Here is a 14,815-nt window from a genome sequence, read left to right on the forward strand (position 1 = left end):
CTAGCAACCTAAGAACAAAACGAAGCAAGAATTATGAGCGTGAGTTTTCGCCCTCTCTCGAGTGATAGAAAACTCCTAAAAACAATCCTAGTGATGGCCAATCTAAAGAACGCATTAAGAACACATTCACACAAGCATGAATAATTAAGTAAATCAAAGCATAATTTCACCCTAACGAACCCCCTAACCTAATTCAATCCGGCTACATCGCAACCCCGCTAAAAGCCTAGCCTCTAACGGATTCCATATTTAATAACATAATGATCAAGACAAAAATCAACATAACCATAAATAAGAGAAACACTATGAAATTCATGACGGGAAGAATAAAACTATCAATTAACGAAAAATTAGAGTAATAGAGAATAAGGGAAAGAAGGAAAAACTATTAAAAACGGGAGTTCACGGTTGCTTGTTCGTCGGATCTTCGACTCAACTTCGCTCCCAAGCAAAAGATCTCAAAGAAAAAGTGCACAAAAAAGTAGAAAGAACAACTCCCCAAAACTAGAATGAGTTAATTAGGTTACAAGAGGTGTTTTTAGCTCTGAGTATGTCTTTTTCGGATTCATCTCAGCCTTCCAATTAAATCCAAAGGTTCAAAAATCTTCAGAAAACGTTAATTTCCTATTCCAACAATCCAGAGGCGCGCGGCGCGCGGACCAAACTCCAGGTTACGCGCGCTCCGCGCATAAGACTCTGTGCGTTTTCACGGTTTGTGCCCCCATATAAGCGGCGCGCGACAAGAAGCCCGCGGTGCGCGGTCTCGAAGTCTGTCTTTCCGCGGCGCGCGAGGGAATGCGCGCGGCGCGCGTAGTCGCCAATTTTCTTGCCCATCGCTTTTTTTACTCCATTTCGACCGTTTTGTCTCCAAATCTCGTCATCTTTCCAATAAATTGACTGTAGACACTCTATTGCTCCTTTGAATCTGAAACTACTCAAAAACCTACTAAAAACTATTGAAATACTCGAGGATTCGTCGGTTTTTGGTTCGGGAAATAGGAGTTTTACGCGTGATTAACGCACCTATCAAGGAACATTTTTTTTTTCTTTCATGTGGTTTTGGAAAGAGATAAAGTTTGGGTTTAGGCTTTTAGTAGGAAGCATTTTTTTTATTTAACAGTTAAAATAATATAGCGCCCCTAACTTATGTTTCGGATCTAGGCAGTTATTTTATTTAACTGAGGAATTAGTTTGATTTTATATAGCTAAATACTAAGGTATACATCTTTAGTTATATAAAATTAATTTTTTTTAAATAAAATTGAACCATCAATTTAAGTTTCTCTGGTATATTTTAATTGAGTTGATTCAAACAATATGTTGCCAAAGTAGCCTCTATTGTGGAAAATTAATTTAATTAAAATTATACACATAGATGTTGTGCGAAATTATTCATGCGAATTATGCACAACCCAAAGGAAGACATAGTTTGGCAAAATAACAACGTGCTTGCAATGATAAATGCGTGATAATTATAAAGTGTCATTCATGTGAACTATGAAAAGTCCAAAGACATTTTATAGTTTAACAGAACTTATTATCAGTATTTGATCAATGTATTGAGTGTACCAATTATAAGTAATTTATTTGTCCAAAGACTAGGAATTAATGTTGTGTTAGGTAGCTTGAGATGGTTTATTGATTTAATTATGTACTAAAGTGAGAACATATTTTCTTTTTCGTTCGTAGATCCAGTTTCATCTATCGCCACAACAAACATCGCTACTCAAATCAACGACATCGAAATACTAAGTAGGACAAAGCATAAGATCACCCTCGACTCCATGAATATGGATGTCGCCATTATTGACAAAAATTCCACTGCCAATCTAGAAAATTCTCACAAGTCTCTACCTTTAGTTTGTTCTGAAATTAATTAGGCTTTCATAACTAGGGATACTTGGTGTGTAGACTCTGGTGCTACTACTCACGTAAGCGTATCCATGCAGGGTTGCCTGTGGAGCCGACCGCCAAGTGATGATGAAAGATTCATCTTTGTGGGCGATGGCAATAAAGTTTTCGTAGAGGCTATTGGAACATTTAGATTGCTTTTAAAGACTGGTTTTAATTTGGATTTATTTGAGACTTTTGTTGTACCGTCTTTTAGACGGAATTTGGTTTCTGTTTTTATGTTGGACAAATCTGGTTTCTCTTGTTCATTTGGAAATAATAAAATTAGTCTCCATCAAAATTCAAATTCTTAGGTTCTGGTTCTGTAATTGATATTTTATACTTGCTTGATATTGTTAGTTCTAACAATGAATTATTAAATACAAGCTCGCATGGTACGAAACAAAAATTAAATGAGAATTCTGCCACTTTATGGAACAAGCGTTTATGTCATATCTGTAAACAGAGACTTCAGAGGCTTGTGTCAGATGGAATTCTTGAACCCCTAGATTTGACAATCTTTCAAGTCTGCATTGAGTGCATCAGGGGGAAACAAACTAATTCTAGAAAATTGGGTGCCAATAGAGTTACGGATGTTCTTGAACTAATACATACTAATATATGTGGTCCATTCCCTACACCTGCTTGGAATGGACAATGGTATTTTATTACGTTCATAGAAGATTATTCTCAATATGGTTACCTATATTTGATACACGAAAAGTCACAATCATTGGATGTTTTCAAGTCTTATAAGGCTGAAGTCGAACTTCAACTTGGAAAGAAAATTAAGGCTGTCAAATCCGATCGTGGTGGTGAATACTATGGCAAGTATGACGGATCTAGAGAACAACGTCCATGACCCTTCGCCCATTTTCTCGATGAATGTGGAATTGTTTCGCAATACACAATGCCAGGGAAACCTAGCATGAATGGTGTTATCGAGTGACGAAACCGAACTCATAAGGATATGGTAAGGAGTATGATTAGTCATTCTTCCTTACCAGAGACTCTTTGGGGAGAAGCGTTGAAGATTGCGGTGTATGTCCTGAATCGGGTACCAAGTAAAGCAGTTACCAAAACCCCTTATGAGCTTTGGACTAACAAAAGACCAAGCATCAAGCATTTACACATTTGAGGTTGTCCAACTGAAGCTAGGCCTTATAGGCAACATGAAGCAAAGTTGGACTCACGAACAGTTAGCTGTTATTTTGTTGGTTATGCCGAACGTTCACGTGGTTTCAAGTTTTACAATCCCACATCCAGTTCTTTTTTCGAAACGGAAAATGTCAGATTCCTTGAGGATATTAAGTTTGGGAGAGAAGAAAATACTAGGAGTGTTGTCTTTGAAGAAGTATCTTCAACTATTGGTATTCAAGATATTATACCTCTTACCGTTCAAGACATAGTTGAAGATAACATTACTAACGTTGTCCCTAACCAGGACAACATTGAGATTCTTCTTCAAGAAGTGCCATTAAGGAGATCCATTAGAGAGAGAAGAAGTGCGATTTATGATGATTATATCGTTTTTCTTCAAGAACATGAGGATGGCATTGGTCTGACATAAGATGATCCAATCAACTTCCATCAAGCCACGCGTTCTTCTAAATCTCAACAGTGGATCGATGCCATGAAAGATGAGATGAAATCAATGGAAGACAATGACGTTTGGGATCTTATTGACTTACCTGCAGGTACGAAGCCAATTGGTTGTAAATGGATATTTAAAACCAAGTTGGATTCAAAGGGTAATGTTGAAAGGTATAAGGCTCGTCTAGTCGCCAAAGGCTTCACTCAAAAGGAAGGCATAGACTATAAAGAGACTTTCTCTATAAAGAGACTTTCTCTCCGGTTTCATCAAAAGACTCTTTTAGGACTATTATGGCACTGGTAGCTCATTTTGATTTAGAGTTACATCAGATGGATGTAAAGACTGCGTTTCTCAATGGAGACATTGAAGAGACAATTTATATGACTCAGCCAGAAAACTTTGTGTCAGGAAATCCAAAGTCTATGGTTTGCAAGTTAAAAAAATCCATCTACGGACTCAAACAGGCATCCCTGCAATGGTATCTCAAGTTTCATCAGGTTATTACTTGATACGGATTTGAGGCAAATATTGTTGATGATTGTGTATACCAAAAGTTCAGTGGGAGTAAATACATCTTCCTGGTTTTATATGTTATTGACATTCTGTTCGCTAGTAGTGACATTGGTTTGCTACATGAGACCAAGAAATTTTTGACGAAGAATTTCGAATGAAAGATCTTGATGAAGCATCTTTTGTATTAGGAATCAAGATACGAAGAGATCGTTCTCAAGGTGTTCTTGGATTATCACAAAAGAGCTATATTGATAAAGTGCTTAGCAGATTCGACATGAAAGATTGTAAGCCAGGAGATTGTTGGAATAGATCTAGGGTTAAGAAGATTTATCGTTTCTAGCAAGCGGCGGAATATAAAAAATTTCTTTAAAACACGTAAAACCTTTTTACAACCTAGACAATCGCATGAACATATAATTTAAAATTTTAAAACTACATTTAATTTTTACTCGGTACTAACCTCGAATGGAGCTTGAACGTTGAGAAGCCTTTGGAAGGTTAAAACGTTCATCTCCCCACACAGCACGCCTCTCCCACTAGTCTTCTTAAACCTATTGAGCAACCACGAAAGTTTCTACCACTAGAGTCTAGCTCGAGATAACCGTCTCATGGAGACCCGAATTTCGAGCTTGTCAGTTAGATCAATCCGAAATCGCCTCTCGCACGAATAGGTCTCTCATGAAAGTTGTCCTGATGTGCAGTAGTGAGTTTCAACTGAACAAGACGTGTCCCGAACAATCCGGAGCTCACAATCTCGTCTTCTCATACTATATATATACGACAATTATGCCCATTTCAAGCACGTAACTTATCTTTATTATAGAAATCCCATTGTTGTACTACTTAAAAGCGATCTTAATACAAACAACCCTGAGCTATTCTTACATTCTGTTTCTCGTCTTTACTTTAATCACACATTTTATTTCAAGTTCTTTGAGAGATTGAATTTAGTCTTGTTACGGAGAATTGAGGTCCATCTATAAATCTAAATCGACCTATTTTAACCACAAATTTGTCGTAACTATTTTGGCGTGATATATTGCATCAACGTGCATGATAAAATAAAAACACAAATTACTTGAACAAAACTATTTCGTGTATGTTTTTTCATATGTGTGTTTTTTAGAATGATTTCTAATATTAATTTTGTAGTATTAACATAATATTTACTATTAATATAAATTAATTTTATATTGTTGATATATCAAAATAATATAATATTTAAATAGATTATTATTGACATAACAAATTAATAGAGAGGTTAATATGCAATTGATATGAATTAATATTGAAAAGTTTAAAAACATAATATTTTTTTTTGTGTGAGATTTGGTGTCGTGGGTTGGTGTCGTGGGTTGGAGTGAAAACATTGTAGCTGCATCAAAGTTGGTGTAAAAGTTATACCAATTTGGTGTTAATTATAGGTTGGAGATGGTCTTAATACAAATTTTATCTCAATCAATTTGTGTTAAGTATTTTTTTAATGCATCAAAATATTCGGATTGCATAACTCAACAAACATAAAATTTTTTCCTTTGCTTTTAATTCGAAATGAGGAAAGGTATTTTAGACAATCTAAGTTCACTAATCGGGCCTTTTGACTATTAATTTAAACAGAAAATTAAGAAAATAATCAATTTAAGCGTTTGGCGTTGTTATATAGCCATCTTTTGATAAATCTTAGGTAAATAATCATTTTCAGACGTAAATCTTATGTAAATAACCAACGTTTGGTAATTAATTAAAGTGCTATTTACCTAAAATTTAGGTCTGAAAGTGGCTATTTACTTAAAATTTACCAAACGTTGACTATTTAACAGTGTCAAACATAAAAATTGGCTATTTTCTCACCCTAATTTAACACTATAAACTTTGACTTTTTTTAATAACCAAAAAGTTTTAAAAAAACTATTTCTCTCGCTTGCTCATTTTTAAATGTGAATTTTACTAAGTTTTAATTACTGTTTTACACACAGACAATTTTATTGCAAAATGCATTTATTTTTTTTCGTGTATGACTAGTATGAGATTATTCGAAAAAGTATGATGAAATAGAAAGGTTTTTTTTATTTTATTTATTTATTTATTTATTTTTTATCTACTGGTAAGCATTTTCATTTTTATGTTAATACATATCATGTAAAAAAACGATAATAATTAGTTAACAATATATCATAAAAAGCTGTGTTTAATCATAATTATAATCATAGAAGTGAAAACAAAAATTACCAATAAATAATGAGAAAATCTTTCGACTTGGTCATACTTTTGTCAACAGACCCATTCCAATATGTTTCCTAATAGGAAAGTACTTTCACTTTGAATTGTTGTGGATATGTCGCTTAATTTGTTTTCCGAGTTAAATAGACAGATAAGATTGTCATTATAAGTTACAAAGTGTAGAAAAGATGAAGAAAGAGAGAATCGGAAAATGAGGGAGAGAGAGAGAGAGAGTGATCCGAGACTCTGAATATTTTCTTATATTTTGATATGAAATTGTATCACCTATTTATACATATGGTAGATACATGAGAGTAGTCTAAATACATGTGAAGTAATAAAGACGTGTAATAAATATGCCTAATAAATAGATAATAATAAATATTACACAAAGAACAAGTCATAGAAATTAACATGAGAAATAAATGCGACAATTTCCCATGTGAAATGAATGCCGAGTGGTGTGAGTTCCCAAAGGCACACTAGTCAGGAAGTGACGAGGACGAGGTGAAGCTTAGCTTGGACGAGGTGGCGAAGTGTTAAGAGAAGGCCAAACTGACGAGCTGGATTTCAACACTCCCCATCAAGCTTGACTGTATATATTGAGGAGATCAAGCTTGCTACATAGCTCGGAGAATGTAGTTCGCGGAAGGGCTTTAGTAAGGATGTCGGCGAGCTGAAGACCTCACGGAATGTATTCCATATCGATAATTTTTTCTTCAATCTTTCACTGATGAAGTATCGGTCGATCACTATAACAAATACTGTCTTTCGGTGCGGATGAATTTGGGTGCGACTTTTCGCACCTAAAAGTCGCACCAAAAACTACTTTCGGGTGCGATTTTTCGCACCCAAAAGTCACTGAAGTCGCGCAAAACAATTTCGCTGATTTTTTTAAATTTGGGTGCGATTTTTCGCACCCAAAAGTCTAGACATACCTTTGGGTGCGACAAAGTCGCACCCAAAAGTTCACCATACCTTTGGGCGGTCTTTTTTCATTTTTCCTCATTCCCTCTTCTTTTTTCCTTCTCTTTTTCTTCTCCTTCTCCATTGTCGCGCGCCTCACCTACAAGAACAAAGAGGAAAAAAATATTTCAACAACAACAACAACCCATCTTCGGCCGCCACAACCACCATCTCTTCCATTCTTCTTCTTCTTCGCTTGCGCTCGGCCAGGAACTCAACCACCGAGCCCGCGCGCGCGTCTTGGCCGGGGAGAAGAGCCACTGCTGGGAAGTCCGAGAGAGAAAGGGAAAGAGAGAGACCGAGAGAGAGGAAGAGAGCGAGGGAGTGAACGAGGCCGACAGCCACCGAGACCGGGCCACTGGACGCGTGCGCGCGCGGGCTGAGAAGAAGAGAGCGCCGCCGCGAGCCGCTGAGCGCGCCGCCCACGAGGAGACGTCGGAGAGCGAGAGAAGTAACGTCCGGGAGTTGATTTCGCGAGCAAGGTAAGGAGATTTCATTCTCAGCCAAGAATTTCGAAAGTTAGGGTTAAGAGTTTGATTTGGGGGTTTCGATTTCCGAGTGAAATCTAAGGTTTTGGCTTGGTTGAATTTGGTTGATTTTGGTCACTTGGCCGTGTGGTTCATTGGCCGTGTGGTTCATTGTCTGGAGCGACGAGGAGCAGCGACGGAGGCCGGAACCATCCCGGTACGAGTCGCCATTTTTTTTTATATTTTTGGTGACTTTTTTAGGTGCGACTTTAGGTGCGGAAATTCGCACCTAAATGTCGCACCCGAAAGTCTAGACTTTTGGGTGCGAATTTTCGCACCCAAAACTTTTAGGTGCGGACTTTCGGGTGCGGAAAAGTCGCACCTAAAGGTATCATTGGGTGCGAAAATTGACTTTCAGGTGCGAAAAAAGTCGCACCTGTTGCTATTTTTTGTACTAGTGCGATCTTGATATGTTTCGTTCTGTCATGGTGGACTGGATTTTTAGCTATGCTGAGAGCGGCTTGATTATCACAAAAAAGCTTGATTGGAAATTCGATGATGATCTTGAGGTCGTCGAGAACTTTCTTTAGCCAAATGCCTTCACATACTCTGCTTGCTAAAGACCTGAGCTCGGCTTCAGCACTACGTCTTGAGACAACAGACTGCTTCTTGCTTCGCCAGGTAACAAGATTTCCCCAGACATATGTGCACATGCCTGATGTTGATCATCTGTCTGGAACATATCCGGCCCAGTCCGCATCTGTGAACACTTCGACACCGCGACTTCGTCTTTTCTTGAAGGAGAGGCCAGTCCCTGGGGCAACTTTGAGATATTGGAGGATCCTCATAACTGCATCCATGTGAGTTTTCGAAGGGTTACTCATGAATCGACTTACCATACTCACTGCGAATCCAATATCTGGTCTCGTGTGGGTGAGGTAGATGAGTTTTCCCACGAGCTGCTGAAAATTTTCTTTGTCAGTGGCGGCCTCGGTGGTGCGAGCTAGAAGTTTCACATTGGTATCCATCGGAGTATCTACTGGTTTGTAGCCAAGCATGCCAGTTTCTTTGAGGAGATCCAAAGTGTACTTGCGCTATGAAACAGAGATACCCTTCTCAGACCGAGCTACCTCCATGCCAAGGAAGTATCGTAGGCTTCCGATGTCCTTAACTTCGAACTCTGATGACAAAGTTTGCTTTAATCTCTTGATCTCTTCTAGGTCGTCTCCGGTGATGACTATGTCGTCCACATACACACTAAGGATGGTGTGCTTGCCTTGTGTGGAGATTTTTGCGAAGAGTGTTGGATCTGCTTGACTCTGCTCGTAGTAGCAACGCTTGAGCACATTGGTGAATTTTCCGAACCATGCTCGAGGGGACTGTTTTAGACCGTATAGAGACTTCTTGAGTTTGCAGACTTTGTTGGCTCCTTGATCATTGTCAAATCCTGGTGGGAGTTGCATGTAGACTTCATCTTCCAGTTCACCATTTAGAAAAACATTCTTTACATCGAGCTGAATGAGAGGTCCATCTAAGTTGGCTGCTAGTGAAAGGAGGATTCTGATGGTATTGAACTTCGCAACTGGAGCGAACGTCTCTTGATAGTCAATGCCATATGCCCGAGTGTACCCTTTCGCGATAAGGCGGGCTTTGTATCTCTCCACTGTCCCAACTGGATTGTGTTTGATGGTAAAGAGCCATCTACATCCAACAGTTCGCTTTCCTGGTGGTAGCTCGATGATATCCCACGTATCATTCTGTTCGAGGGCTTAGATCTCGGCATGACTCGTATCTCGCTACTCGGGACTTTGAAGGGCTTCCTCGATGGATTGTGGCACTTTACTTTCATCTAACTTTGCCACATAGGCTTGGTAGCCCGTAGATAGGTTCCCATAGTACACGTAATCCTCCATCCTGTATTGACCACACGACCGAGCAGGTTTTCTCAATGCAATGGGTAAGTCTGGAGATGAGATGTTACCTTGTTCAATAGTGTCGTGGTTCAGGTTCGGAGAGACATTTTGTTCGCGGGCTTGTACCGGACTCTGGGTGATGTTCAGTTCGTATGAAGAGGGTTCAGAGGCTTGCGACCTGGGAGTCAGAGTCGGACTGTACGAGCTAGGAATCTCTTGAACAGGTGAGGCCGGACTGTGGGGCGAGGTGATCGTGTTTTGGATATGTGAGGTCGGATTTGGGAGCGAACTAGGTGGACTAAGTGGCGAGGTGAATTCTGGGTTTATGATGAGCCAATTTAGGAAGTCATTTTCATTATTCTCCCCCTGACGAACTGGATTGGCGAAGTAAGGGCTGAAATCATGAAAAGATACATCCATGGAGACTATGAATTTTTGTGACCGGGGTTCATAGCATTTGTAGCCTTTCTGAGTTGCTGAATAGCCAAGAAAGATGCACTTGAGCGATTTTGGTTCCAGTTTACCTTGGTCATAAGAATGGGTGAAGACTGAACAGCCGAATACTTTAGCAGGTAGAGTTGAGATGAGACGAGAATGAGGGTATGTCTCTAGAAGGACTCGGGCCGGGATTTTGTAACCAAGGGCCCGAGATGGCATTCTGTTTATGAGGTATGTGGCTGTGAGGACTGCTTATCCCCAAAAATGAGATGAAACGTTTTAGGAGAACATGATGGCTCGGGCGACCTCGAGAATATGTCGATTTTTTCGCTCGGCTACCCCATTTTGTTGCGGGGTATGAACGCACGAGCTGGAGTGAATTATGCCATGTGTTTTGAAGAAATCGCCGAGCTCAGAATTAAAGTAATCTCGAGCGTTGTCGGTGTGGACAATTTGAATGGAGGTGTCGAACTGTATTTTGACCATTTTGTAAAAGGTTTTGAATAGATTGGATGTTTCAGATTTTTGTTTCATCATGTATATCCAACTGAGTCTAGTGTGGTCGTCAACAAAGAGAAGGAACCATCGAACTCCAGTGATATTGAGAACTTTTGAGGGCCCCAATATATCAATGTGAATTGTGGCAAATGGACGAGATGGTTTGTACGAGGTGGGGCGAACTCACACATGTCACATTGAATGGAATTGATATTTTTATTGATAAACAAAGGAGGAAACAGTCTTTTGAGATGATTGAGCATGATCTCTTTGTACTGGGGTGAATGTTGGGCGAGGTGACAGATGGTGGGCTGATCTGGCTTGATGACATAGAGTCCGGTACTCAGCTCGGCATTACCAATCTGTCTCCCCGTGACCTGTTCCTGAAACACACATGCACTTTCATCAAAAATAGTTCGGCACTTAGAGTCTTGGTTGAACTTATGCACAGATAAGAGATTGCACTGTAGTTGAGGAACAAAGAACATCGAGTCTAGCCTCATGGACTTCGTCAAGACCACGATGCCAATACCAGTGACTTGAGTCTTGGCTCCGTTGGCGATGGTGACTGATATTCTTCTGTTTCAAGCGGAGTAAGTTGTGAATAGACTTGGGTTACCAGTCATGTGATCAGAGACACCGGAGTCGACAATCCATGCTGTGGTATTCTCTAAGCTTACATGGAGGGCTCTAGGAGAGTTACCTAGAGGACCAATCCCCGAGCGTTCTCCACTGAGTTTGACTTGTTGGATAAGCTTTTGGAGAATAGCGAGCTGGTCGTTGCTGAAGGGAGAGGAGTTCGAGGTCGAGGTCGAGACAGCGGACGAGGTGGATACTAAGTTTCCGGCTGAGTTTGGATCCTTAGTGTCTCGGGTTGACTTCGAGCTCGGTGGTTTCCCATGCAGCTTTCAGCAGGTTTCTCGAAGGTGTCCAGGTCGTCTGCAATGATCGTTGTAGGGGCGAGGTTTGCGAGGTCTCTCTATTGAGACACGAGCTGCAAGTGCTTCGTCTCCATGCGTGGTGAGGGCGGACGAGTCTGAGGAGGAGCTCGGAATTAAGCTCGATTGGTTAACTCCAAGCATGAGTTTCCTCCTGCTTTCCTCGTGTCTGACCGTGGAGAAGGCTTCACGGAGAGATGGTAGTGGTTTAGTACTGAGTATCCGACCTCTGACCTCTTCGAGGTCTTGGTTGAGCCCGAATAATAGTTTAAACACACGTTTGGTCTCCACTATACTGCGGTAGAGTTTTGAGTCTTCGGAGAAGGTCCACTGGTGATGTTCGTAGAGAGGTCGATCTTCTGCCATAGATGCGTGAACGAGCTGAAGAACTGAGTAACAGACATCTCTCCTTGACGTAGGTCGTGGAGAGTGTTCTCAGTCTCAAACAGCTCAGACACATCTTCAGAGTTGGAGAAGATTTCTCTAGCTGCTTGCCAGATTTCCGCTGTCGTTGGGTAAAGGAGGAAGGTTTCCCCGATTTCGGGATGCATGAAGTTTATGAGCCAGGACATCACCATGTTGTTGTCTGCCTTCCAACTCTTAAATGCCGGATCTTCGATCTTTGGAGATGTAGCCACGCCTGTGAGGTAGTCATCTTTACCTCGTCCCGATATGAACATGAGCACAGATTGAGACCACTGTAAGAAGTTGTGGCCATTGAGTTTTTGGCTCGTGATATGTTGAGAGAAGGATTCAGATTGAGACTGAGTGGGCGAGGTCTGCGAGATGGTCGAGGTGGTGTTGAAGGCAGATGAGTTTTCGAAGGAGTTCATGATGATTGAATTTCTGAGCTCTGATACCATGTAGAAAAGATGAAGAAAGAGAGAATCGGAAATGAGAGAGAGAGAGTAATCCGAGACTCTGAATATTTTCTTATATTTTGATATGAAATTGTATCACATATTTATACATATGATAGATACATGAGAGTAGTCTAGATACATGTGAAGTAATAAAGACGTGTAATAAATATGCCTAGTAAATAGATAATAATAAATATTATACAGAGAACAAGTCATAGAAAATAACATGAGAAATAAATGCGACAATTTCCTATGTGAAATGAATGCCGAGTGGTGTGAGTTCCCAAAGGCACACAAGTCAGGAAGTGACGAGGACGAGATGAAGCTTAACTCGGACGAGGTGGCGAAGTGTCAAGAGAAGGCCGAACTGACGAGCTGGATTTCAACACAAAGTCTATCAATTTACATTTCTATTAGTTCATTTCAACTAAAAATGTCTATAAATGAACTAATTTTTAAATAATTTTATAATTAAAAAACTAAGTAGATGTACAGTTTAATCTCCTGTAATATATAAAGTTGGTAAAACAAAACTAGACTTTATTGGCGGTGACAACTGTTGAGATATAGAAAGAAGGCGGCGCCTTTCCTCGAATGATAGAGGAGAGTGGGACCCACAAAATTAGCTACCCAGAAACGACACGACACAATTTGGTAACCGACTGTAAAGTCACCAAAACCGCGTCCCATGCAGTTCGTAGAATTAAAAAAAATTATCAATCTTAGTTTTTCTTTTTCTCAATTAACAACTGGAAGTAAAACATAAACAAGCTGGCCACAGAGTATTGTTAGCTTAGGAGTCCACGAATGAACCTTCCACTTCTACTTCACGGCCATGTATATAAATACCATCTCATATCTCTACTCTTCAACACACACAAATTGAACAAAAATACATACATACAATACATATCAATGGCTTCTGTTTCTTTATTCAGCTTCATCGTACTGTCATTATTAGTGGCTGGGATAGTGGTTTGTGGTGCAATCGACATGAACAGAGATTTGAGGGTCACTTGGGGCGATGGGAGAGCAAAGATAGTGAACAACGGAGAGCTGTTGAGTCTGTCTCTGGACAAGGCTTCTGGGTCTGGGTTTGAGTCAAAGAACGAGTATTTGTTCGGTCAGATTGACATGCAAATCAAGCTCGTCCCCGGCAACTCCGCCGGCACCGTCACTGCCTACTACGTAAGCTTATTTTGATTCTTCTCTTCTTTTTTTTCATTTCGCCAGTATTAGTCTTTTTTTTTTATTTACGTCTATGTCTCTTGTATTTCAGTTGTCGTCGAAAGGGTCGAACTGGGATGAGATTGACTTCGAGTTTCTGGGGAATCTGAGCGGAGACCCTTACGTTCTTCACACGAACGTGTTCAGCCAAGGCAAAGGCAACAGAGAGCAACAGTTCTTCCTGTGGTTCGACCCCACAGCCGATTTCCACACATATTCCATCCTATGGAACCCTCAGCACATTGTGTAAGTATTATTGCCTCTCATATACATGAAAGGTGTGAACAATCTAAGTCATAAATAATGGCTCATATGAATGCGTGTTTCATCAGCTTCTCGGTGGATGGGACTCCGATAAGGAAGTTCAGGAACTTGGAGTCGAAGGGTGTTCCGTACCCGAAAGACCAAGCGATGAGAATACATTCGAGCCTGTGGAACGCGGACGACTGGGCGACGAGGGGCGGTTTGGTAAAGACGGATTGGAGCAAAGCGCCGTTCACGGCTTCGTACAGAAACTTCAAAGCCGATGCTTGCGTTTGGTCTTCGGGGGCGTCTTCGTGCCCCGCTGCGAATTCGTGGTTCTCTCAGAGGTTGGACTCAGCTGGTGACGCCAACATCAAACGGGTTCAGAAAAACTACATGATTTACAATTACTGCACCGATGCCAAAAGATTCCCCCAAGGCTTCCCTATTGAGTGCACCGGTGCCTAACTAATCTCCATCATTACTCTCGTTTATGTATACTACACACACTTATGTATATTGTTTCTTCCATTCTTTTAATCATATTATTCTTTTATTCCTATACTTCCAACTCCCTCCCATGTGCATGAATTCCCATTTAGACACATATGTTGGTTTTCTTATCAAGGTCGTTGCACAAAACAGAGAATAACATAAGACAAACACACTGAGTATTTGTACTTCTCGCAAAGAAAAGAGAGGCAAAACTGGGACAATTTTCTGGTTTTGTATTTTTTTCGAACATTTGGGGTACGTTACAATTTCAGAACGTAAACATCAAAATTTAAACTACAAATTTAACCCATGGAAAAATCGCTCCACTTCCTACGTGCTTGTCTGCAAGATCTAATACCACGATATGCACCACGTGGCTATAAAAAAAAATCGAATGATAAAACACACCTTAATGAAGGCTACAACTCACATTGTCCCCCTTAAACTTGATTTGGTTCGAGATTTTTCACACTGAGCAGCTCTCGCATCTCCTCGAACTTAATCCTGACCTGGGCCTTGGTGAGAATATTAGCTCCCTGCTCCGTAGTGC

At 40.3% G+C, this 14,815-nt stretch overlaps 1 protein-coding gene across 1 annotated transcript; it reads left to right on the forward strand.

The window, feature by feature from the left end:
* Positions 1-13,143: 13,143 nt before the first annotated feature.
* Positions 13,144-14,512, forward strand: LOC149394936 (putative xyloglucan endotransglucosylase/hydrolase protein 23). Its single transcript, XM_089615801.1, has 3 exons — positions 13,144-13,488; positions 13,580-13,773; positions 13,860-14,512. The coding sequence occupies exons 1-3, from the start codon at positions 13,216-13,218 to the stop codon at positions 14,236-14,238; spliced, it is 846 nt and encodes a 281-aa protein (XP_089471927.1). The 5' UTR covers positions 13,144-13,215; the 3' UTR covers positions 14,239-14,512.
* Positions 14,513-14,815: the final 303 nt, after the last annotated feature.

The sequence above is a fragment of the Urtica dioica genome, chromosome 5, assembly GCF_054948205.1.
Source record: "Urtica dioica subsp. dioica isolate 48M chromosome 5, U.dioica_male_clone48M_v1_H2, whole genome shotgun sequence".
Taxonomy (NCBI): Eukaryota; Viridiplantae; Streptophyta; class Magnoliopsida; order Rosales; family Urticaceae; genus Urtica; species Urtica dioica.